Source organism: Bos grunniens, chromosome 4, assembly GCF_055505025.1.
Source record: "Bos grunniens cultivar Pamir isolate PY7600 chromosome 4, Bosgru_T2T1.0, whole genome shotgun sequence".
Classification (NCBI taxonomy): Eukaryota; Metazoa; Chordata; class Mammalia; order Artiodactyla; family Bovidae; genus Bos; species Bos grunniens.
This window is the reverse complement of record NC_141168.1, coordinates 16,393,978-16,419,774: the sequence shown is the minus strand read 5'-3', so window position 1 is coordinate 16,419,774 and position 25,797 is coordinate 16,393,978. Positions and strand designations below refer to the sequence as shown.

The following is a 25,797-nucleotide window of genomic DNA, read 5'->3' as shown; positions in this document are numbered from 1 at the left end:
CCAGCACACACCTCCCTGTTCACAACTGACACAAACAGTTCATGAAAACAGGAATGCATTCTCAATTGCTTTCTTCATGTCTTCTGTAAAAATGCTGGTTACGACCCACTGAAGTTGACTTCATGACTCATAATGAGTCTCAGCCCACAGTTTGAAAACACTATACCAGTTTCGTGTTTTATCAATCCAGATGTTTTGTTTTGCATGTGGTGCTTGTGGCTTAACTGCCTACTCGGCACATTCTTCGTAATGGAGACGAGCTAGTCCCCAGGCTAGGAGAAGCAGAGACTCTTCCAGACTCTGTGAGGGAAAGTCAAAAAGGAAAATTCAATTCAGCTCGATGCTTCCATGGCCACCGTTGGGGACTGACAGATGCCAGGTCTTCTTAGAGATTAACCTTTGTTTTGGGGTAGATTTTGAGGGGGGAAGGAAACTTTTTTTTTCAGCTTTGAAAGAAATAAAAGATAGTGCTAAGTCGTGTCTGACTCTTTCGACCTATGGACTGTAGCTAGCCTGGCTCCTCTGTCCATGGGATTTTCCAAGTGGGTTGCCATTTCCTTCTCCAGGGGATCTTCCCAATTTAGTTTTTCAGTCTTCTCTTTGGATCACCTCCTTTCGCTCAGTGACGCCTCAGCAAAGGTTATTCAAGCCCACAAAACAATTAAATGACTCAAAACCCAGGTCTGTAGTCCCCTTTAACTTCTTGTCCTTCAACTAGCCAGCCCCACCCCAGGCAAACAGGGGACACCAGGAAAAATGGGGGTTGGGGCCGCCCAAGAGAAGGCGAGCAGGAAAAAGAAACAGGGCGGCTCAGTAGGTGTTGGCTGATACAGCTGGCTAGTCCTTTTCGTTCGGGCTGTGATGGATGACATGGGATGCTCCACGCTCAGAGGAAAGTTGACTTAGCGTGGCGGGTGTGGCCAGGACCTCACCCCGCGCCGCGCTTTGTACCCAGTGGCAGCTCCTCCGGATGGCGGGGGAGGGGGAGACGGAGGGAAGGTTTACACTTTCCTTTCGGTTTCTCGAGCCACTAAACCTGACACCTGGGGACAGAACTACAGTTCCCACCGCACCTCGAGGCAGGAGGAAGAAGGGGCACGGAGGGCCAAAAGGAAAAGCAGGAGAAAGAGCAAACACCTGCTGGCAGACGTGAGCAACAGGTGAGCAACAGGTGGACGTTGCGGGGTGGAGGGTTTTGCAGGGGGTGGACGTGGCTCTTCTCTCCTTGCAGGGCGTGTGAAGGGGGCTTGTGCGGAAAGCCTGAGGACTTACTGGGGGAGGCGGCTGAGGTCAGGGCAGAAGTCAGATTTCAGCTCACATGACAGTGGTTAGACACCGGAAGTAGAATGGCTTTCTTTATTTGAAAAGCCAGAGGGGGAAAAAGTGGTTTGGCTGTTTCTCTTTTTTGCTGGATCAGGCAGCCACAGGAGCTTCAGGGAACCTCCTTCATTCATTTAAAGCTTAGGGTTTTTAAGTATAGATTTTAATTTGTGTGATGATACAGACTTGTCATGTTCTATGACTTTTGAGAAGACCAGAAAATAAAACTGGGAGAAATGAGGAAGGATGTCATGCTGCTGCTGCCGCTAAGTCGCTTCAGTCGTGTCCGACTCTGTGTAACCCCATAGACGGCAGCCCACCAGGTTCCCCCATCCCTGGGATTCTCCAGGCAAGAATTCTCCAGGGAGAAATGAGGAAGGGTGTCATAGACAGGGACAATTTGCAGCACATCAAATTTAGTTATCAAACAGATAAGCTTTCATGTATTCTTATGAGACATTTGATGAGGAGACGCAACACAATTGAAGAACAGTCAAAGGGTCTGGGATATCTGCTTCAAGGGGACCTGCTTGCTGCTCCAAATGTCTGCTGGGCTGTCATGTGGAGTAAGAATCCTGGCGTAGCATGAGGGTCCACGGTTAGAAACCTCAAGGACATAGATTTCAACCCTACATAAGAGCTGTGCACACAAAATTGATTTTTGTCAGGAGGTAGTGAGCTCCTTGTGATCTGAGATATGGAAGTGTGGATGGATGTTTAAGCAGAGATGCTGAGGGCAAGAATAAAGTTTCAGGTGGTTGACCGTACTGGTTGATGCTTCCCAAACCTGGCTGCTTATCAAAATCACCTGGGAGTGTGTGTGCATGTTTTTACATCTATTTAGCAGATCTGAGATGGGCTCCGGAATATATATGTATATATCAGTTCAGTTCAGTTCAGTCGCTCAGTCATGTCCAACTCTTCGCGACCCCATGAATCGCAGCACACCAGGCCTCCCTGTCCATCACCAACTCCCGGAGTTCACTCAAACTCACGTCCATCGAGTCAGCGATGCCATCCAGCCATCTCATCCTCTGCTCTCCCCTTCTCCTCCTGCCCCCAATCCCTCCCAGCATCAGAGTCTTTTCCAATGAGTCAACTCTTTGCATGAGGTGGCCAAAGTACTGGAGTTTCAGCTTTAGCATCATTCCTTCCAAAGAAATCCCAGGGTTGATCTCCTTCAGAATGGACTGGTTGGATCTCCTTGCAGTCCAAGGGACTCTCAAGAGTCTTCTCCAACACCACAGTTCAAAAGCATCAATTCTTCGGCGTTCAGCTTTCTTCACAGTCCAACTCTCACATCCATACATGACCACTGGAAAAACCATAGCCTTGACTAGACGGATCTTATATACATATATTTTTAAAATTCTTTTATTATTTATTTATTTTTGGCTGTGCTGGATCTTCGTTACTGCATGCAGGCCTTCTTTAGTTGCAGTAAGCAGGGGCTATTCTCTAGCTGCAATGCTCGGGGTTTTCCTTGCGGTGGTTTCTCCTGTTGCAGAGTACAGGCTCCAGACACACGGGCTTCAGTAGTTACAGCACGTGAGCTTAGTTGCTCGAGGTATGTGGGATCCTCCAGGACCAGGGATCAAACCTGTGTCTCCTGCACTGGCAGGCAGATTCTTTACCACTGAGCCACAGGGAGGTCCCTGTATATTTAATTATTTAATTACCTTCCCAGGAAATTCTGATAGTCAGTTAGGGAGACACTGTCATAAGAAACTTTTTTTCCAGCCTGTGGCAGAATACAGCACAAACATTCGAACCACTGGGCTTTTCATTTGTTTGTTTCTTTTGTTTTGTTTGGCTACGCTGCACAGCCTGTGGGATTCTGGTTCCCAGAACAAGGATGGAACCCAAGGCCTGGGCAGTGAAAGTGCAAAGTCCTGACCACTGGACCACCAGGGAATTCCCCACACTTTTCATTTTGAGTACTCTCAAAATCATAGTTTCCCAGACAAGAAAAGCCTTTCTGAAACTGACTTCTCTGTCAAGCACCCTTGGCGTTTGTTGCTGTTGCCTGGACATTCAGACTTCCAGTAGTCTGTCTTCCTCCCGTGTGACATGGAGACAGGCTGAGAGCCAGGCCCGCCTTCCGCAACTGATGCTGTTCAGTTGCTCAGTCGTGTCCAACTCTTTGCGACCCCATGGACTACAGCATGGGTCTGCAGTGTCCTTCACTATCTCCCAGAGTTTGCTCAAATTCATGTCCATTGAGTCGGTGATGCCATCCAGCCATTTCATCCTCTGTCACCCCCTTCTCCTGCCCTCAATCTTTCCCAGCATCAGGGTCTTTTCCAGTGAGTCGGCTCTTCATATCAGGTGGCCAAAGTATTGGAGCTTCAGCATCGGTCTTTCCAATGAATATTCAGAGTCGATTTCCTTTAGGAACCGGTCAGTCCACCTGATAAGTGGCAGGTAAAACACACCTGCCGAGCCAGGCCACAAGGTGTGTGGGATCTTAGTTCCCAGACCAGGGATCAAACCCTCGCCCCCTGCAGTGGAAGCACTGAAAGCGCGGAGTCTTAACCACCGGACCACCAGCGAAGTCCAGTCAATGCTACCATCTGAGAGTGGGCCCAGACCGTAGAACCCCTTCATTCCAAGGCCACTCCTAAAGTACTATCAACTCACCTAGGACAGGTGGGGTTTGTGGGGGCGGCTCCCTCTTACCTGACCAGTAGTTAATGTCCTTCTCCTCCCACAAGGATGTCTGTGCTAGGAAAGCAGTGACCTTCCTCTGTCTTGTGCCGTCCTGAATCCTGAGTGCCAAGAATAGTTCGTGGCCGCCAGTAGCTGTTCACTAAAGATAGGCTAAATTCCTTCTTTTCTTCCTTGATCCTAGGTGGCAAGAGCCATGCAATTCTCCAGCTCAGCCAGGGCAGCGGATGAGAACTTTGACTATTTGTTCAAGATTATCCTCATCGGGGATTCCAACGTGGGCAAGACGTGTGTTGTGCAGCATTTCAAGTCCGGGGTCTACATGGAGGCACAGCAGAACACGATCGGGGTCGACTTCACTGTGCGTGCCCTGGAGATTGACGGCAAGAAAGTGAAGGTCAGAGGGGCGCAGGGGTGGGACCGCCTCTTTTACCCACAGACTCTGACTCAGAAACACAGGCCTGAGGAATAAAAGATGTAAATATAAAATATGAAATCATAAAAATACCAGGAAAAAAAACACATGGGAGTATTTACTTTTCTCACTGAGGAAGGGGAAAATCAGGCTTAAAATTAAGACAAGAGCCCACAAGCCATAAAGGAAAATATTGCTCCATCTAACGCTTATATCTAAAGGTCAAATTTATATTCTTCTATATAATCATATAAAGGTCAAACTTCTACACACTCAAAAATACCATGAACAAAGTCAAAAGCTGAATGACAAACCAGAAAGAAACATTTGCAAATATGGAACTCACAGAAGGCTAATTTCTTTGACATGAAAAGAACTCTGATAAGGGAATTCCCTGGCAGTCCAGTGGTTAGGACTCCATGCTTCCCCTGTAGGGGGCATGGGCTCAGTCCCTGGTCATGGAACTAGGATCCTGCATGCCACGCAGCAAAGCTCTGATAAATATCAAAGAAAAGACCAACAACTAAACACAATAAGTGGGCAATTCACAGATATGACAAAACTACTACTTCATAATTTTTATGCAAACTGGCTCATACATTTATGCAAAGAAGTAAAGGTACCCACTGTGTCTTATAATTAAAGCAACGAAATTAACACTGAGATACCTTTTACCCATTTGATTAAAAAGGATCAAAAAGAAAAAAAAAAGGATCAAAAATTGTTGGTGATGATGTAATAAATGGGTTTTGCTTGGGATCCTTATTAAACACAATAGTAGAAAGATATTTTGGAACCATTTAGGAAAATTTAATCTGGTCTGAATATTAGATCATACTAAGGAGTTATTGAAAAGTTTATTAGCAGTGATAATGGTGTTATGGTTATGAAAGACAATGTCCATTTATTAAGGAAGTATGTAAGTAGGCATTGCTAAATCGCTTCAGTCGTGTCCGACTCTGTGTGATCCCATAGACGGCAGCCCACCAGGCTCCGCCATCCCTGGGATTCTCCAGGCAAGAACACTGGAGTGGGTTGCCATTTCCTTCTCCAATGCATGAAAGTGAAAAGTGAAAGTGAAGTCGCTCAGTCGTGTCCGACCGTCAGCAACCCCATGGACTGCAGCCTACCAGGCTCCTCCGTCCATGGGATTTTCCAGGCAAGAGTACTGGAGTGGGGTGCCATTGCCTTCTCCAGTAAGTAGGCATGAAATGACACAAAGTCTGGGATTCTCTTCAAAATAATATTTCAAATAAATCAACAGAAAGGGCTCCATGAAGCAAGAGTGGGAAAATCTTGATAATTATATGGTTATGTGAGGGTTCAATGTTTTATTTTCTCTAGTTGTGTGTATCTTTGAAAACTTTCTTTAAAAAATAAACTTTATAAATAATGTGAGAGTATGAAAAAAAAAAACAGGTACTGGGGCTCCCCTGGTGGCACAGTGGGAATCTGCCTGTCAATGCAGGAGACATGGGTTCGATCCCTGGTCTCGGAGGATCCCATATGCCCCAGAGCAACAAAGCCTGTGTGCCACAATTATTGAGCCTGTGCTCTAGAGCCCGGAAACCACAACTATCGAAGCCCAAGTGCCCTAGAGCCCGTGCTTTGGAACAAGAGAAGCCACCTCAAGGAGAAACCCGCACACGGCAACTAGAGCATAGCCCCCACTCATCACAACTAGAGGAAACCTGCGCAGCAGTGAAGACCCAACGTGGCCAAAAATAAATAAATAAATAAAATTTAAAAAAATTTTTTAAACCTAAAAGAAAAAATAAGTACCTTCAAACACTTTTGGAGGGAATATAAATTTGTACCACTGCCTGGGTTGTTCATTTGGAAGGTAGTATTATGAGGACAAGGGCTTCCCTGGTGGCTCAGTGGTAAAGAATCTGCCTGCCAATGCAGGAGATGCAAGAAACCTGGGTTTGATTCTTGGGTCAGGAAGATTCTCTAGAGGAGGAAATGGCAACCCACTCCAGTATTCTTGCCTGGGAAATCCCATAGACAGAGGAGCTGTCGGGCTACAGTCCATGGGGTCACATTGTTGTACACGACTAAACAATAATTATGGGCACACTTCTAAACATAGAACTTCTAAACCATAGACTGAGTGGTCCTTCAAAATCAAAGCAGTTTAGCCAGTGCCCTCACCTTTACCGGGGTCAAAAAACAAATCCAAAATCTAGACAAGGAGATGAGTGTGCTGGAAAGGCAAAGAACACCACATCCTAGTACCCTGGATCCACCTCTCAGGCTGAAGGGTCCCTTAGGTGATGACTCCCAACCTGAAAGCACATCCAGATGACACTGGGGAGCCTCTGAAAAAAGCAGACTCTTGGGCCCCACCCCAGACCTCGTGAGTCTGCATCTCTAGAAGTGAGACACAGGAAACAACTTAGGTGAGCATCAGACACGGGAACTCCTCATGCAGACCCCCTTGCCCGACCTTCTGCAGATGCAGGTGTGGGACACCGCCGGCCAGGAACGTTTCCGGACCATCACCCAGAGCTACTACCGCAGCGCCCATGCGGCCATCATCGCCTACGACCTCACCCGGCGGTCCACGTTCGAGTCTGTTCCTCACTGGATTCACGAGATAGAGAAATACGGAGCAGCGAACTTGGTCATCATGCTGATTGGTATGTGGATTTCAAGGCATTTCTCTTTCCTTTACGCCGCATGCTCAGCTTTTTCCAAGTTTCCAATGACAGTGGAACAGGAAGTCATAACAGCACACGTGGAGGCTAGGACCTCAGAAAACATCTGGGCCAGAAATTCCAATCAGGTTCGCTTGAGCATGATAGTGGGGGTGGCGTGAATTTGTTAAGAATACAGATTCCTTGGCAGTCCAGTGGTTGAGACTCTGCACTCTTAATGCAGGGCACACTCATTGAATCCCTGGGTGGGGAACTAGATGGCACGTGTTGCACTGCGAGGCCTAAAAAAAAAAAAAAGAATATAGACTCCAAGACCCCACCCTAGAGTTTCTCATTGCAAAAACCCGAGACATATAGATGAAGGTGCACCCTGGCTGATTCAACACACATATTTGCAGACTACACAGCAAATACTCTGTAGTGTGAGTTTCATAGCTTCAGATGGCTCTTAATCCCTTGAGCCACTCAGATGACTATGACTGACAACACTCTTGAATGACTTCTCACACTTTCGAAGATCCTAAACAAATCTTAAAAACAAGTTCACATCAAAATTAACATCAACTTCAACTACACTAAGTGAACTCGCAGCTTGGAATAGGTGCAGTCCCATTGTATATTCGCAAATGGGTAACTTCCCAGGCGGTGCAGTGGTGAAGAATCTGCCTACCAATGCAGGAGACGCAAGACAGTGAGTTCAATCCCTAAGTCAAGAAGATCCCCTAGTGTAGGAAATGGCAACCCACTCCAGTATTTTTGCCTGGAAAATCCCATGGACAGGGGAGCCTGGTGGGCTACAGTCCATGGGGTTGCAACAAGTCGGACGTGACGGAGCACAACATACTGTCAGTTCCCTACAGCATTAGCTTTGCAAGCAGCGCACCACCCCTCCTGAGGACACTACTGTCTACCAGGTGGCTCGTTCATTTTGGCAACCTGGTTTAGTTTTCACTACTCAAAGTGTGGCCTGCAGACCAGCAGCAGCAGCAGCATCACCGGGTTTTTGTTTGTTGTATTAAGACTTATTTTTTCAGAACAGTTTAAAGTTCTTAGCAAAACTGAGAGGAAGATACAGAGATTTCCCATATGTCCCCTGTACCCACACATGCATGTGCTGTGCTAGTCACTCAGTCATGTCCGACTCTTGATTCTTTGTGACCCCACAGACTGTAGTCCGCCAGGCTCCTCTGTCCATGGGGATTCTCCAGGTAAGAATATTGGAGTGGGTTCCCATGCTGTCCTCCAGGGGATCTTCCCAACCCAGGGATTGAACCCAGGTCTCCTGCAGTGCAGGCAGATTCTTTACCATCAGAGCCACCAGGAAGCCCCATGAATACTGGAATGGGTAGCCTATTCCTTCTCCAGGGGATCTTCTCGACCCAGGAATTGAACCAGGGTCTCCTGCATTGCAGGAGGATTCTTTACCAGCTGAGCTACCAGGGAAGTCCCCACACATGCATAGCCCCTCCCATGTCAATGTCCCCTAACAATGTGGTACATTTGTTACAAAGAATGACCCTACATGGACACATCATAATCATCTAAAGTCCATAGTTTAAATTATGAATCATTCTTGGTGTTGTGCTTTCTATGGATTTGGATAAGTATATGATGACAAGTATTCATCATGAAGATATCACAGAGTGTATTTCCACTTCCCTAAAAATCTATAGCATCCGCATCACTTTGGGGTTTGTTACAAATGCCCCATCTCAGGCCTTACCCCAGATCTACTGGATGAATTGATCCTAGAGAGATTCTTGTGCAAATTAAAGTCTGCAGAGCAAAGGTCTAGACAGCTGCTGTGGGACTAAGAAAGAGCTACCCATTGATAAGCATATCCTAGCTCTGTGCTAAGTTACCCTCTGAACCTTAGCTTCCTCATCTATAACATTTGATCAATATTCACTGGGGTTGTAAAGATTTAGTGAGAAAAAGTGTATGCATTGCTTGACAGTGCCTGGCACATAGTAAGTGTGTCATAAAGGGTGGGATTTCCTTCTAGAAGTATGTTTGAGGGAACACACTCATCAATGTCCCTTAAATAATTGAGGGGGGGCTTATGGTGAGGGTACAAGTCCCTGGGACCTAGGAAAAGTCAGCAACCAAACTCACCGAGAGGAGAAGCCACAATGGAGCCAGGCCACCCTCCTCTCAGGCTGGGATCGATGAACCAGGCTCCTCCACTGTCTGTGCTCTTTGCAACCCCATGGACTGTAGGCCACCAGGCTCCTCTGTCCATGGAATTCTTCAGGCAAGAATACTGGAGCGCGTTGCCATTTCCTACTCCAAGGGATCTTCCCGACCCAGGGATCGAACCCATGTCTTCTGTCTTGGCAGGGGGATTCTTTACCACTGAGCCACCTGGCAAGCTTCCTCCACTATTGTGCATCTATCTCCTCTCTCAGAGCTGCTTCTTACATGTGGGGTGGGGTGTGGGCTGGCCACTCTCTCTCACCCTGAGCCCTCCCTCTTGGGTTCCTCCAGGCATCATCCCCAGCCTGCTCCTGCCACAAAATCCCTCATTCTCTCATACCCTCTAGCTCACATTCCTCAGAAAGGAAACCCCATTGTCCCATTCCTTCTTTTCACGTCAAAGCCAGGCCAGGTTGCTGGCCAGCCTCTGGGCAGGTGGACCTGGGGTAAGGTGCTCACCCTGGACCTCCGCTGATGGGACACATCGCTGGCACACTCAGTCCATTTAGTATTATCATCCAGACTCCAGAAAGGACTTGTTATTCTAGAACCACTCTTCCCCTGTCTTTGCTGCTCTAAGTCATAGTCTAGCTTTGGCCACCTGATGCAAAGAGCCAACTCACTGGAAAAGACCCTGATGCTGGGAAAGATTGAGGGCAGGAGGAGAAGGGGACGACAGAGGATGAGATGGTTGGATGGCATCATTGACTCAATGGATGTGAGTTTGAGTAAACTCTGGGAGATAGTGAAGGACAGGGGAGCCTGGCGTGCTGTGGTCCATGGGGTCGCAGAGAGTCTGACACGACTGACTGACAGAACAACAACAACTAGCCCCTGTTGTATGCACAGCCTTGAGGAGAATGCTGCTTTGTAACTCATTCTGCTTCTTGTAACTTAATCAAAGTCACTCCAAGAGCCTCAACAGGGCTCATCCCTTCCTGCTGCGTCAGATCAGAAGCCCCTAATCCACGGCCAGACAAAGAAAACGTGCCTCAAATTTAGTCCCCTCCTTTTTTCAGAGGGATGGTGTCTTTCCCCACATGCCTGAAACCAGGAAAGAGAGATTAGTGAGGCCAGGTGGCCTCCACACAGAGGACCACTTGTCTCTTTGGGGAAGAATGTCTCTTCTTTTTACTTCTCAGCCAAAGGTCCCCTTTGGAACCAGAAACTTTTTTGATTTGACTTCTGATCTATTGGACACTTCTAAAGGCACTTATTCTGTGTTTACACAAATTAACACGGATCCTTCCCCACCCACCTCCAAAAGGCCTAGATTTCTTCCTCAATAACCACTTCTTCGAAGCACCAGGGAGGACACTGGCCGAGGTCTCTGACACCTTTCATGATAGTTTCTCCTGACCTGTGGGAACAAGGAGGGTTGGTAAGAAGAGGTAATAACAGGTGACATGTACTAAACTCCACTCTGAATCCGCTGAGTCCCTTCATTTAACCCTCACAACCATCCAAAGAAGCAGAGACCACCATCCTCGTTTCCCAGCTGAGGAAATCGAAGCCTCTGGAGATTGAATATGGTGCTAAGTAACTGGGTCAAGGTACTTACTGATGGGTGAGGCAGGGTTTGAACTAGAGCCTCCACGGGGTCAGTTCCTTTCCAAACACTTTCCAGCAGTTGGTCAGGCTAACAGTCACCCAGGGTCCCCTGAAGCTCTGGTTGAAGCAGTGTCTCATCCACTCTAGTGCCTGAACTTTGCAGTCAAACAGATTTGGGTTCAAATCTCCCTCTCTGTCCTGCCTGTCTGAACTTGGGTTCATCCCTTTCTCTGAATTTTGACTTTCTCATCTATAAAGCTAGCACCTGCTTCAAAGGTATGGTTGAATTGAAAGGATTAAATAAAGGAACACATAAAGCACTTAGCACAGTGCTGAGACCTCAACCCAGGGAAACTGTCCTGCCCTGCTGAATGAGAGGCTCCGAGGGTACCCCCCCCCCGCCCCCCGCACCCCCGGCCAATGACAGAGCTGAGCAGGCAGGGAAGGAAACCCCACCAACGGCAGTTTCCAGGGAATGAAGCTTAGGTGCGAATCCCATGCATCTCACCGAGGGGAACCACGCAGTTCTAATCTCACTGGAGGTTTCCCCAGGAAGGTGGGCTGTATCCTTTAAATTCGCAGGCTTCCCGGAATATCTTGGAGCAGAAGAACCTCGAAAGCTGCCCTGCAAAGCCACCCTGCCTGGGCCAGTTCCCTTCTGCACCTCCCTCGCCTCCCTTGCTGGCCCCGCCCCTTAGGCCCCACCCTCCTGTCCCGCCCCCCATGACCCCGCCCTCCTTGTCCCGCCCATATGGCCCCGCCCTTCACCCCCCTTCCCTCCTCTGCAGAAACAGGTGGGGCAGAGGAGGGGAACAGATGCCAAGATGTGGGGGGATTTCTGGGAATCTCACAACTGTTTCTTGGTCATTTACTCCCTCGTGTGTCTGTTGTAACAACCGTCTCTGCCCTCACTTCTTAACTGGTTCCAGAAACGCCCCCAGAGATGATCTCAGTGTCCCCGGTGTTCCGGTTTGTGACGCATCCAACCCCGAGGGCTGACACGAGGGGTCTTGCTGTTGTTTTCTGTCAGTGGCCTCCTCGCCTTAATCTGGGATAGTCAGCGGTGTCATTCCCTCACAGAGGTGTCCCTGCCCTTCCACCACAGTTCCCATTCCATCTCCACGGTTCTTCACACAAAGGAGTCTTTCTCTCCCAAAAGTTTACCCCAGCCCCTCGAGGCCACGTCACCACTGTACAAAAGTCAAAGAGACGGTTGTGCGTTAGCTGTCGTGTTCCTTCAGCTCCGGCCGTTCACAGGGAGGCCAGCTCCTCAGTCTCCGTTTAAACCCTCGGCGTACTACCTCATCGCGAATTTCTGAACACCGTTCTTAAGACGCCCTGCTCTCCCCCTGAAGACTGCTGCTTTGCATCTTTTTCTGCTTCCCATTTGCTCTGTTTCTCTAACTTCTTAACTCTTCTTACTCCCTCAGTGTAACGGTTGAGGGTAAAGCGCCTGCCTGAAATGCAGGAGATTGGGTTTCAATTCCTGGGTCGGGAAGATCCCCTGGAGAAGGAAATGGCAACCCCCTCCAGTACTCTTGCCTGGAAAATCCCATGGACGGAGGAACCTGGTAGGCTACAGTCCCTGGGGTCACAAAGAGTCAGAGAGGACTGAGAGACTTCACTTTCACTTTCTTCCTTTCCTAGGTTAGGTGGATGTTCTGTCTCCTATCTTTCTTTGGCATCTGCTGAACTAATATGTTCTTTTTAATTCCACCTTTTAAAAAACCAGAGGAAGTTACTCCCCGGAATATCTGCTTCTCTCTCACTCCCAGGGAACAAGTGTGACCTGTGGGAAAAACGCCACGTTCTCTTTGAGGATGCCTGCATCCTGGCTGAGAAATACGGCCTCCTGGCTGTTCTGGAGACATCTGCCAAGGAGTCCAAGAACATCGACGAGGTCTTCGTGCTGATGGCTAGGGAGCTGATGGCCCGCCACAGCCTGCCCTTGTACGGGGAGGGCGCCCCGGGCAGCCTCCCGCTGGAGTCCACTCCAGTCCTCATGGCCCCGGCCCCGAGGGAGAAGAATCAGTGCACCTGCTGAGAGGGTTCCCCAGGCAGGTCACACCCAGCAGAGGCCACCTCTGAAACCAAGGGCAGCTGCTGGCCTCGAGTCTGCTGAGTAACCGGACTTGCCTCTGTTTCTACTCCTTCCTGCCTGGGGTGGGGGTCAGGGGGGCGCCCTTTGGCCTCAGTTCACACCAGAGGAGGGGACACTGATTCTGACAACAGAGGACACCCCTGTTTCTCTTGACTTTTCCTAGGACTCGAGGCCCAGGGGTGGCAGGACAAGATTTGTTCTTTTTTTCCCTTTCTGTGCATCTTTCCCCTTCTGTCTCCCCAGCCCTCCAGCTGTTTTCTACTGAACTTTGCCTCTCGTTTGGAGAAGTGAGCAGTGAAGGAAAGAAGAAGAGAGGATTATCGAGAGGATGTTTGGAACATTCCAGAGTGGTTTAAAACAGTGTGGACACAGGAGGATGGGGGAACAGCCTGCCATGATGACCAGATGTTGTTAACTTTTGCTTCCTGACATTCACACTTTGAGGCTTAGTTTGGGGAGCAAAGCCTTTTGAGCTGAAGACCATAAATACTGTCTTGCCAAATGGTCAGGAGCCATGTGATGGAGAGAGAAGTGGATTTCACTTTATCCTAGTTGGGCTGATTGAACCAGACTCCTAGGATGTAGGAGATGCATATGATTTCTTTCTAAAACACCCAGTTGTCTGCAGGATCAAATATTAGTTCTGAATTGAAATTAAATTGGCTCATAGACATGTATCAAACCAATACTAACCTCACTGTGTGGCTGGGGCAAGCCATGTACCCTGTGGAACCTGTAAGTCATAAACCTCGTTTTTTCAAAGCTCCCCAAGGGTTGTTGCTGAGGATGTCTTGCAATCCTAATAAGAACTACAAGGGCTGGTCCAGCCACAAAACTAGTTCTAAAAGGGGAAATGTCTATGAGGGGCTCACCCAGGGTCCAGGTGAGGGTTCCCAGGCATTTCAAACCTTAGCATCACTATCCATAGGCTGAGACCAGATCTAAACAAACAGCTACTAGCCACGTATGACGACTAAACACTTAAAATGTGGTGAATTTGAATTTGAGATGAGCTGAGTGTAAAATATATACCAGATTTTTCTAAATTGCTAGTTAATTTGTTTTTAATTGGAGGATAATTGCTTTACAAGATTGTGTTGGTTTCTGCCATACATCAACATGAATCGGCCATAGGTATATGTCCCCTCCCTCTTGAACCTCTCTCCCACCTCTCACCCCATATATAGCAGATTTTGAAGACAGTACAAAAAAAAAAATGTAAACTATCTTCCTAATAAATTTTATATTGATTATATGTTAAAATGATAGTTGAGATTTTCTAGGTTAAATAAAATATATATTAACATTTCAACTGTTTCTTTTTACTTTTTTTAATATGACAACTAGAAATTTTAAATTACATGTGCGGCTCACACCATCTAGCCATTGGACTGTATAATAGAGCAACACTTCTCTAAGTGGGGTTCCCCAACCACACCTTTGAGAGTGGCCAGGGGATGTTTATCTCTGATTCCTGACACCCAAGGCTGACCCACTGAATCAGAATCTTTTCAGAAACCCACACTTCACCAAGCTTGCCAGGTGATTCTCCCCACACAAAATCTTGAGAACTGCTACTATACAGAGGGTAGGTGAGGGTGGGAGTGAGCCAACGGAGAATTAATTACATCTTAGTTCACATCAATATGTATTTATTGTGGAAACGAAACAACCTACCTTTTGGAAACAGGGAGGAAATCTATTATAAGCCAGAAGGAACAAATGCATCAAAGCAGACTAACCTTTTTAACATACATACTCTCCTTCTAAAGAAAGGGCTGGACTTCCCTGGTGGTCTGGTGGTTAAGAATCCGCCTGTCAATGCAGGGACACGGGTTTGATCTCTGGTATGGGAGGATTCCACATGGTTCAGGGTAACTGAACCTGTGCGCCACAACTACTGAGGCCACATGGCCGCGCTCCGCAACCAGAAAACCCACCACAGTGAGAAGCCCACACCCCACAACTAGAGGAAGCCTGTGCACAGCAACAAAGACCCACTGCAGCCAAAAATAACTTTTAAAAAGGAAAGGGTTATGTGAAGCAGGAGTTCACAAGGCAGATCAGCAATATACCTATACCAAACCACTGAGCAATTTTCAGAAGAGACAGTGAGCAGGCAGTCATTAAGAAGAAGAAGGAAAACTGAGTGGATCAGGGGAAAGTGGGCAGAGAAGAAAGAGGCTGAGCGGGCTATGAGGTGAAGGGTTCACACCACTCCTCCTTCATTTATCTGTATATCAGTCTTAGCCAACACTCGAAAACCTCATCAGCTTCTAGGATGATGCATTCTGCGGGTTATCTGGAATTAAATACTCCTACCAACAGGTTTATATATGTGAGAACAAGTTCATCCGAACACCAGCAACCTGTAATTAGCCAGTGTGGGCTCTGTTGAAATGATGGTGCTGGGACAGAAGGGTTGGAAGTGGAGCAGCTTTCCTGGCTGAGGGCACACAGAGGTCTGCTTTAAAAACTTCAGTTCAATCACTCAGTCATGCCAACTCTTTGCGACCCCATGGACTGCAGCACGCCAGGCCTCCCTGTCCATCACCAACTCCTGGAGCTTACTCAAACTCATGTCCATTGAATGGGTGATGCCATCCAACCATCTCATCCTCTGTCATCCCTTTCTCCTCCCACCTTCAATGTTTCCCAGCATCAGGGTCTTTTCCACTGAGTCAGTTCTTTGCATCAGGTGGCCAAAGTATTGTAGCTCCAGCTTCAGCATCAGTCCTTCCAATGAACACTCAGGACTGATTTCCTTTAGGATGGACTGGTTGGATCTCCTTGCAGTCCAAGGGACTCTCAAGAGTCTTCTTCAACACCACAGTTCAAAAGCATCAATTCTTCGGTGCTCAGCTTTCTTTACAGTCCAACTCTCTCATCCGTACAGGACTACTGGAAAAACCATAGCTTAGACTAGATGGACCTCTGTTGGCAAAGTAATGTCTCTGCTTTTGAATATGCTGTCTAGGTTGGTCATAGCTTTTCTTCCAAGGAGCAAGTGTCTTTTAATTTCATGGCTGCAGTCACCATCTGCAGTGATTTTGGAGCCCAAAAAAGTAAAGTCTGACACTGTTTCCATTGTTTCCCCATCTATTTGCCATGAAGTGATGGGACCAGAAGCCATGATCTTAGTTTTTTGAATGTTGAGTTTTAAGCCAACTTTTTCACTCTCCTCTTTCATCAAGAGGCTCTTTAGTTTTTCTTCACTTTCTGCCATAAGGGTAGTGTCATCTGCATATCTGAGGTTATTGATATTTTTCCCAGCAATCTTGATTCCAGCTTGTGCTTCATCCAGCCCAGCATTCGCATGATGTACTCTACATATAAGTTAAATAAGCAGGGTGACAATATACAGACTTGACGTACTCCTTTCCCATGGAACCAGTCTGTTGTTCCATGTCCATTTCTAACTGTTGCTTCTTGACCTGCACACAGATTTCGCAGGAGACACATCACCTGGTCTGGTATTCCCATCTCTTGAAGAATTGTCCACAGTTTGTTGTGATCCACACAGTCTAAGGCTTTGGCGTAATCAATAAAGCAGATGTTTTTCTGGAACTCTCTTGCTTTTTCGATGATCCAGCGGATGTTGGCAATTTGATCTCTGGTTCCTCTGCCTTTTCTGAATACAGCTTGAACATCTGAAAGTTCGCTGTTCACGTACTGTTGAAGCCTGGCTTGGAGGACTGAGCAGCACATTGCTAGCTGTGTGAGATGAGTGCAATTGTGCGGTAGTTTGAACATTCTTTGGCATTGCCTTTCTTTGGAAAGAGGTGCAGGCTTTTCTGAAGCTCAGCACAGGCTTGCAGGGCACTAGAAGCTCATCAGGTGAGTTCTGCTTTAGAGCTCTGGTGAAGGAAGGCTCTGCGTTGACTGACTGCTGGTGATTTTCTCACGTCCGCAAAACTGTATGGTTGTTAACAAGTGAGTTATATGAAATTAAGTTCCAAAGGGACATTTTGAAAGAATAAAAAGATTATGAATGCCTCTATTTCGTCTGCCAGTGTCAAGTACATTTCCTTGTATAAGTACATTTTTCAGTTAATATTTCATTTTTGGGGGATTTCCCTGGTGGTCCAGTGGCTAAGACTCTGGGCTCCCAATGTAGGGGGCCCAGGTTTGATTCCTGGTCTGGGAATTAGATCCCACCTGCCACAACTAAGACCCAGTGCAGCCAAATAAATAAATAAATAATTCACTGTTGCAACTTCCCTGACAGACCAGTGGTTAAGGCTTCATGTTTCTACTGGAGGGGGCACAGGTTCGATTCCTGGTGGGGGAACTAAGATTCCACATGCTGCAGGGCATGGCCAAAAATTTTCAAAACCAATATAAATAAAATTTGGAAATTTTATTGTTCATAGATTATTCCTAAATCTCTTCCCCTCTCTATTACTAAAACGGTCTACTAATAGTAACAGTAATAGTACTACTATGGTAATAATAATGGCAAACACATTACTATGCAACTACTATATGCCTGACACTGTACCAAATTTTTTATTTTTTTATTTTTTTGGCAGCTCGGCTTGGAGGATCTTAGTTCCCCAACCAGGGATGGTACCCTGAAGCCACTGCAGTGGAAGCACAGAGTCCTAATCTCTGGACTGCCAGGAAAGTCCGCAGGATTTTATTTATACTTTGCTGTTGTTTACTCTCTAAGTCATGTCCAGTTCTTTTAAAACCCCATGGACTCTAGCCTGCCAGTCTCCTCTGTCCATGGGATTTCCTGACAGGAATACTGGAGTGGGTTGCCATGTCCTTCTCCGGGGGGTCTTCCCAACCCAGGGACCGAACCCCCATCTCCTGCTTGGCAGTCGGATTCTTTACCACTGAGCTGCCAAGGAAGGCATAACTCAGTGTATCCTATCAGCTATCTTTTGAAGTAGGTATTATTTGTAATTCTTATCTTAAAAATGAGGTCATGAGACATGGAGAGATTAAAGTCACACAGCTAGTAAGTGGCAGAGCCAGGATTCAAACCCAAATCATCTGGCTCCAGAGCCCACTCAACAGTTATGCTATATGCTTTCTCAGACAATGATCAGTACTGGATTTGGGCTCTATCACATTAACCCCTCATCACCCTCTACACACACATACACACACACACCAACACACAAGTACACTCACTGCAAGATAAACTCTCATACGTAAGTTTTCACATCCTTCAAAGAACACTTGTGCAGCTCTCTCTATACAAGAAGCTGAAGGGGAGAAAAGGCAGTGAGGAAGGGGCAGGGTGAGGAAAGGGTAGCAGGTTGGAGGCACTGGGTGAGTCCCATCTAACTTCAGGGGAGTTATGAAGGAGCTGTGCCTGAAATACGCCTGGCCCAGGCTGAGTGCTCTGCCTTTTGAACAGGTATGATGTAGAAACTCGAGTTCCCTCCTATGTAAGGTGACATGGTTGTGATCCAGGGCCAACCAGGGTGGCTTCTGCCAGCCTGATGTCCAGCCATCACAGCCCAAGGCTTAGATTGAGAGGAGGAACCACCCAGCAGCATGCCTCGGGGCTCCCACAGCTGTTTTGCAAACCTCCCTGAGACTGACAAGAGGTTCCAGGGATTCATGTCACCAAAGGCAATAACAGTACCTGCAATTCATCTTTCATTTTCAACAATATCAGTATAATCTGTTCAAGAGCTTGTGATCAATTATTGAATGAACATGTGTAAGTCTCACAATTCACAAACAACTCACTAGTTGGTTTACCATTAGCAGAAGGGAAGCTGCTAAAATGTTCTTGACATCATACAGTTTCTTCTGATTCATACATTGTTTAATTTATACCCCAAAATAATTGCCCCAAACTGGAAGCTCCAGGAATGCTGAAATTAAAGCGCAAGTTAAGAAGCAGCACAGAATAGGTGATAATTCTGCAAAGTAATTCAAAGATTGCTCTTCACCTGAATAGAAGTTGCTTTTACTACCATTGCAACTTTCATTTACTTATTCCTACATAGTATATCAAGATGTCTCTAGAACTTGAAAAGACCAACCTTTAGAAGAGATCACAGTGTGATAATTATACTCAGTGAGTTTTTTATTCATTTGGGAATAAAAACTACCCACACATAAGTTTAATAATGTGTAATAATTGTGTTAATTTTTAGAAAGTTGATTACAAATAGCAGCCTGAAATCTCATCTAATCTAGAAATGAAATTTCAATTACAGAAACAAAATTAACATTTATAGATATACCAAATCAGTTATTTTTTCAAAGAATATAGGCATTCTCCATATAAAAGCTTGTATGTGTGTGGCAGTTGTCTGTCGGTATTTTATTGTCTATATATCTCCAAAACAAAACATAGGTTATTTTAAAATTCAGCAATGCTTTAATGTAAATAAAAATAACTGAGTGAACATCATTTTAGTGGGAAAAAAATTAGTATATCTGAATGTATAAATTTCACTGTTGATGATAGGTGCACAACATTATAAATGTAATTAATGCCACTGAATTATACCCTTAACATTTTTGATATTTATTATTTTACCACAATTTTTAAAAATGTATTATAACAAAACCCATTGAACTGTATACTTAAATAAGTGAATTGTGTGGTATATGAATTACATCTCACTAAAGCTATAAAAAAGAATCTTAAAATGAGCTCAAAAGGGCCTAAGGAGAAAATAATTGCATTTTAAATAAATTTTATAACCTTTAATAATTTATCAGCCATTAGTATTGCTTTTTAACTTTAACCATTGTATATCATACAAAAACACTGAAACATTTTTAAATACCTAAGGGAATTACTAAGATTATGTATTACTGAGGAAAAACTAAGAAAGGGATTTGTCACTTGGGCAAAGAGGTGAGGACCACTGGCTTTAGAAAAGTTCATATTTTTTTCCAGTGTAACATTTTTAGTAATTTTTTCTTCTGGTGCACACTGAAGAAAAAATTACATTACAGAAAAGCTGGGATCCCACAAAAAGTGACTCTCTCAACATGATTGTGTACATTGACTTTCTGTAACATTTTGACATGTGCAGAGATGTAGCTATTACTCAGGTAGCCCCTCAAGGGATTTAAGTCCTTTGCTGGCCATTTACAATATGAAACTGACAAGTCAATTCCGTGCTTCCCTGATGGCTCAGTCGGTAAAGAATCCGCCTGTAATGTGCTGTGGGCTTTGAACTGTGGTGTTGGAGAAGACTCTTGAGAGTCGCTTGGACTGCAAGGAGATCAACTCAGTCAATCTCAAAGGAAATCAGTCCTGAATATTCATTGGAAGGACTGATGCTGAAGGTGAAACTCCAATACTTTGGGCACCTGATGAGAAGAACTGATTCATTGGTAAAGACCCTGATGCTGGGAAAGATTGAAGGCACGAGGAGAAGGGGACAACAGAGGATAAGATGGTTGGATGGCATCAGTGACTCAATGGACATGAGTTTGAGCAGGCTCAGGAAGTTGGTGGTGGACAGGGAGGCCTGGTGTGCTACAGTCCATGGGGTCACAAAGAGTCAGACACAACTGAGCAACTGAACTGAATTGTAATGCAGGAGACCCCGGTTTGATTCCTGGGTCAGGAAGATCTGCTGGAAAAGAGATAAGCTACGCACTCCAGTATTCTTGGGCTCCCCTTGTGGCTCAGCTGGTAAAGAATCCACCTGCAACGTGGGAGGCCTGGATTCGATCCCTAGGTTGGGATGATCCCCTGGAGAAGGGAAAGGCTACCCACTCCAGTATTCTGGCCTAGAGAATTCCAAAGACTATAATAGTCCATGGTGGTCACAGAGTTGGACACAACTGAGTTACTTTCACTTTCTTTTCACTTTCAAGTCACTTCCCCTGTGGGGGCTTTAGTATTCTCAACTGGAAGAAGAGAAGGCTGGACTAGAGAATGCATTTATGTCCTGGCATGGGATGGGCCACTGCACCTGCTGAACATACCAGGTCCCAGCCCTGCAGCTCTGCTTCAGTAAGTCTGGACCAGGATCCATAATTTGTACTTGTTAGAAGTCTCTTCAAAGCATAAGGAGATTCCCACACATCAGTCCACAGACCAACAATTGTATCACAGACTAGAACCCATCCGTTGCTTCTACCAGCTCTCCAAGCTTCAGCAGCCAAAGCCTTAGTGGCTGGTGACCACAGAGATATAAGCAAAAGTGGAAATGCCAGAGGAATTCCTAAATGCCTCAAGGAATGCCCATAATTAGGAGGAAGAGAAAGGACGCACTAAGTCTGAAGAAACGAGAACTAGATGGTGTCAACCAATGCTGCTAAGCAAGGGACTGCACTATATGCCTGGTCCCAGGCCAAGAAGTACAGAAACCAGAGCCTTAGAAATCTTTGTATCAATCCCTTGGACAGCAAGGAGATCAAACCAGTTGATCCTAAAATAAATCAACCCTGAACATTCATTGGAAGGACTGATGCTGAATCTCCAATACTTTGGCTATCTGATGTGGAGAGCTGACTCATTAGAAAAGACCCTGATGATGGGAAAGAGAAGGGAGCAGGAGAAGGACGCAACAGAGGATAAGATGGTTGGATGGTAATATGGACTCAATGGACATGAGTTTGAGCAAACTCCAGGAGATAGTGAAGGACAGAGACGCTCGGCATGCTGCAGTCCATGGGGTCGCAAAGGGTCAGACACAACATGACTTAGTGACTGAACAACAATTTGGTGGGCTTCCTAGGTGGCGCTGGTGTAAAGAGCCTACCTGCCCAATGCAGGAGACATAAGAGATCTCTGGGTTGAGAAGATCCCCTGGAGGAGGGCATAGTAACCTACTGCAGTATTCTTGCCTGGAGAATCGCATGGACAGAGGAACCTGGTGGGTTATGGTCCATGAGGTCACTAAGAGTCGGACACGAATCAATTTAGAATTGCCACAACATCCAATTTTAGGTCTGTTGAAATCAATAACAACAACTTTGGAATTGTACTTTGAAGGATGTTTTTCATCTAATTTTCCTAACAATTTATTTGCCTTTCACAGAAGTTCTGGATCATGATGAACTGGAATTTTTTTTCTTGGCTGTGCTGGGTCTTTCTCGAGGTGCATGGGCTTCTCTAGTTGTGGAGCATGGGCTCTAAAGTGCAAGGGCTTAGTTGTTCCACAGCATGTGGGATCTTAGTTCCCTGACCGGGAATCGAATCTGTGTCCTGCATTGGCAGGAGGATTCTTAACCAATGGACCACCAGGGAAACCCCTTGAATTTTTTTTAAGACAATTAGTCTTTTTGCCATTTGAAAGACACAGGTGTAAAATAACATTAAAGACTGGGGAGAACAGTGATCTATTTCACCTATTGCTGCAAAAAGCCAAAGACAAAGGTGCCTGCAATTCCTGAATTTGGCAGGACCCTCACTGGTGGCCCTTGGCAATGTCCTTTTGGGAGAATGAGGAGGCAAGTATGCTACATGTAGCACAATCTCCGTGAGTCTGGCCTCTAATCAGAAGGGGTTACGTCTGAAGCCTGCTCCACCGCTTATCAACTGTGAAACCACACGCAAATGATGTAACGAAAGTTTCAGTTTCCACAGTTGTAAACCAGAGACACCATTCACTTCAGATTGCTCTGAGGGGTAAATGAGAACTGCAGTGGTAAGCACAGGGCCTGACACCCCATGAGTTCAGTAAATGGTAGTTACCCCTTGTTCACGAGCTCTTACACCGAGAATGGAAGAATTAGTTGGTAGCTGGAGACAAGCAAAGGTTTTTTAAATATTGGGAAGACTACTGCTAGGTAGTTAGACTTAGGAATTCTTCATGGATTGTGTGAACCCATACTGCTAATCATAGTGAAAACCTGAAAATAATCTAAAACAATACAGAACTGGGGCTTCCCTGGTGGTTCAGTGGTAAAGAATCTGCCTGCCAACACAAGAGACATGGATTCAATCTCTGGTCTGGGAGGATCCCACGTGCCACAGAGCAACTCAGCCCACAGAACACAACTATCGAGCCTGTGCTCTTAGAGCCCAGGAACAGCAACTACTGAGCCCACAAGCTACAACTACTGAAGCCAAGCACCCTAGAGTCTGTGCTCCACAAGAGAAGCCCTAGCATTGCAACTGGAGAATAGCCACTGCTGTCCACAACTAGAGAAACACCTGCACAGCAATGAAGATCCAGCAGAGCCAAAATAAAACTTAAAAAAAAAAAACAAAACAAAACAAAACAGGATTGTTACATAAATTCTATACAGCTTTTAAAAATGTAGTAACGACTATATGTGATCTGAGCCACCGTCAGCTCCCGGTCTTGTTTTTGCTGACTGACACCACCCTTATGGCAGAAAGTGAAGAAGAACTAAAGAGCCTCTTGATTAAAGTGAAAAAGGACAGTGAAAAAGTTGGCTTAAAGCTCAACATTCAGAAAACTAAGATCATGGCATCTGGTCCCATCACTTCATGGCAAATAGATGGGAAAACAGTGGAAACAGTGTCAGACTTTATTTTTCTGGACTCCAAAATCACTGCAGATGGTTATTGCAGCCATGAAATTAAAAGACGCTTACTCCTTGGAAGGAAAGTTATGACCAACCTAGATAACATATTCAAAAGCAGAGACATGACTTTGCCAACAAAGGTCTGTCTAGTCAAGGCTATGGTTTTTCCAGTGGTCATGTACGGATGTGAGAGTTGGACTATAAAGCAAGCTGAGCACCGAAGAATTGATGCTTTTGAACTGTGGTGTTGGAGAAGACTCCTGAGAGTCCCTTGGACTACAAGGAGATCCAACCAGTCTATCCTAAAGGAAATCAGTCCTGAGTTCATTTGAAGGACTGATATTGAAGCTGAAACTCCAGTACTTTGGCCACCTGATGTGAAGAGCTGACTCATTGGAAAAGACCCTGATGCTGGGAAAGATTGAAGGCAGGAGGAGAAGGGGACGACAGAGGATGAAATGGCTGGATGGCATCACCGACTCAATGGACATGAGTTTGAGTGAACTCTGGGAGTTGGTGATGGACAGGGAGGCCTGGCGTGCTGCGGTTCATGGTTGCAAAGAGTCAGACACAAGTGAGCGACTGAACTGAACTATATATGAGCTTCCCTATTGGCTCAATGGTAAAGAATCCACCTGCAATGCAGGAGACACAGGAGATGGGAGTTCAATCCCTGGGTGGGGAACATCCCCTGGAGAAGGAAATGGCACCCATTCCAGTACTTTTGCCTGGGAAACTCCATGGATAGTGGAGCGTGCTGTGCTACAGTTCATTGGATCTCAAGTGTCAGACATGATTCAGCCACAAAACATATATGAAGTAGATAGTAAGGAGCTACGGTATAGCCCAGGGAACTCTACTCAGTACTCTATAATGACCTATGTGGGAATGAGTGGACACACGTATAACTGATTCACTTTGCTGTACACCTGCAACTGACACAACAGTGTCGATCAACTATCCACTCAGTCGTGTTCGACTCTGCAACCCCATGGACGCCTCTGTCCATGGGATTTCCCAGGAGAGAATACCGGAGTGGGTTGCCATTCCCTTCTACTCAAATTTAAAAAAAAAAAAGATGGGTTAAAGTTGTTTAATGGGGTAAAAAATGTTCACCATTAGGGTAAATAAAAGGTTAAAAAGAAAGCATATTCTAATACACACAAAAAAAGGAGATATGCACAGGAAGAAAACTACCAATGGTATTAGAAAGATATAAACTGAAGAGCTATTTCTTCATATATTAGTGTATTATTACTGATGACACATTGCTACAAACTTAGTGGTTTAAAACACATTTATTATCTCATAGTTTCTGTGAAGTGCAGTCACAGCTTAGGTGGATTCTCTGCTTGGTCTCAAGGGGCTGAAAGCAAGGTGTCAGGTCTCTTGCGGGTCCCAGGTGCTTCTTCCCCACTGGTTGTTGGCGGAATTCATTCTCTCTGGTTGTAGGACTGAGGTCTTTGTTCTCCTGCCAGTTTAAGATTTTTTTTGGATGTGGACCATTTTTAAAGTCTTTATTGAATGTTACAATACTGCTTCTATTTTATGAGTTTTTGGCCAGGAGGCATGTGGGATCTTAGTTCCCCCACCAGAGACTAGACTCACACCCTCTGCATTGGAAGCTCAGCATCTTAACCACCAGACCACCAGTGAAGTCCCCCTCAACACATGTTTGACATGGGTGTTTGCTTTCAGCCAAGCCAGCTGGAGCCCAGCTCTCCACTTTCTCTTTGGTAACCAGCCGGTGAACAGGAACCACGTAAATGAGCACCCTCCCTTCATTTTGGTTCCCATCTTTGCCTTTCTTTCTTCGCAACTGTGTTGGTACCAATATTTGTAATGCACCGTCTCAAGCTGCAGTGCGTAGACTTCTATGTCTCTGTTCGAATGACCTCCAAAGTGCCTAAGACTGTAGGATATGACAGCAGTGTTTAAAGAACTTTGACTATCACTGCTATTAAGAAACAGTTTACATTTCTAGCTGGTAAAACATGACCTTATCACATGAGATGCACTGATATAAATATACCATTCATCTGCTTAAATGTTGCTTGTGGCCCGTGAATTGTTCCCCTAACCCATGAATCCATCACCTGCAGTGAATAGCACTGCTCTGCAAGGGAAGTCCCAAGTCTCTGCCACTCCTTAGTTTATACAGTATGATGAGCAAGCCAGCCACTTCAACACACTGAGTCTCAGACACTTGAACTAGACTATAAGTTAGAGGGTAAGAGTTGTGTTTTGGCCATCTTTGAAGTCCACAGGATTTAAACAAAGCATATCCTCTATAAGAAACTAAATTTCTTATATTTCCATCTCCTGGTGTTATTTCATAGCTAGAAATAACAACAAAAAATCATTCCCCCTAAACTTTGAGGCTTCAGGACTCCACAGTACAAAAGAAAACAGATGTTCAAGTCAGAAAGGCTGCCTGAAGAGATAGTGGTGAG

At 45.7% G+C, this 25,797-nt stretch overlaps 1 protein-coding gene and 1 long non-coding RNA gene across 3 annotated transcripts; one reads left to right on the top strand and one right to left on the bottom strand.

Moving 5' to 3' along the window:
• The first annotated feature begins 735 nt into the window (after positions 1-735).
• On the top strand, positions 736-14,222 carry RAB19 (RAB19, member RAS oncogene family). Its single transcript, XM_086395264.1, has 4 exons — positions 736-1,160; positions 4,172-4,384; positions 6,861-7,044; positions 12,585-14,222. The coding sequence occupies exons 2-4, from the start codon at positions 4,184-4,186 to the stop codon at positions 12,851-12,853; spliced, it is 654 nt and encodes a 217-aa protein (XP_086251390.1). The 5' UTR covers positions 736-1,160; positions 4,172-4,183; the 3' UTR covers positions 12,854-14,222.
• Positions 2,693-11,983, bottom strand: LOC147373692 (uncharacterized). Of its 2 annotated transcripts, none has more exons than XR_015161993.1 (3): positions 11,318-11,983; positions 10,517-10,618; positions 2,693-7,343 (listed from the first exon to the last, which is right to left on the bottom strand). It is a non-coding gene; the product is annotated as an uncharacterized LOC147373692 (long non-coding RNA). The 2 variants fall into 2 exon arrangements; XR_015161994.1 differs by having other exon boundaries at positions 6,959-7,343; positions 10,820-11,695.
• Positions 14,223-25,797: the final 11,575 nt, after the last annotated feature.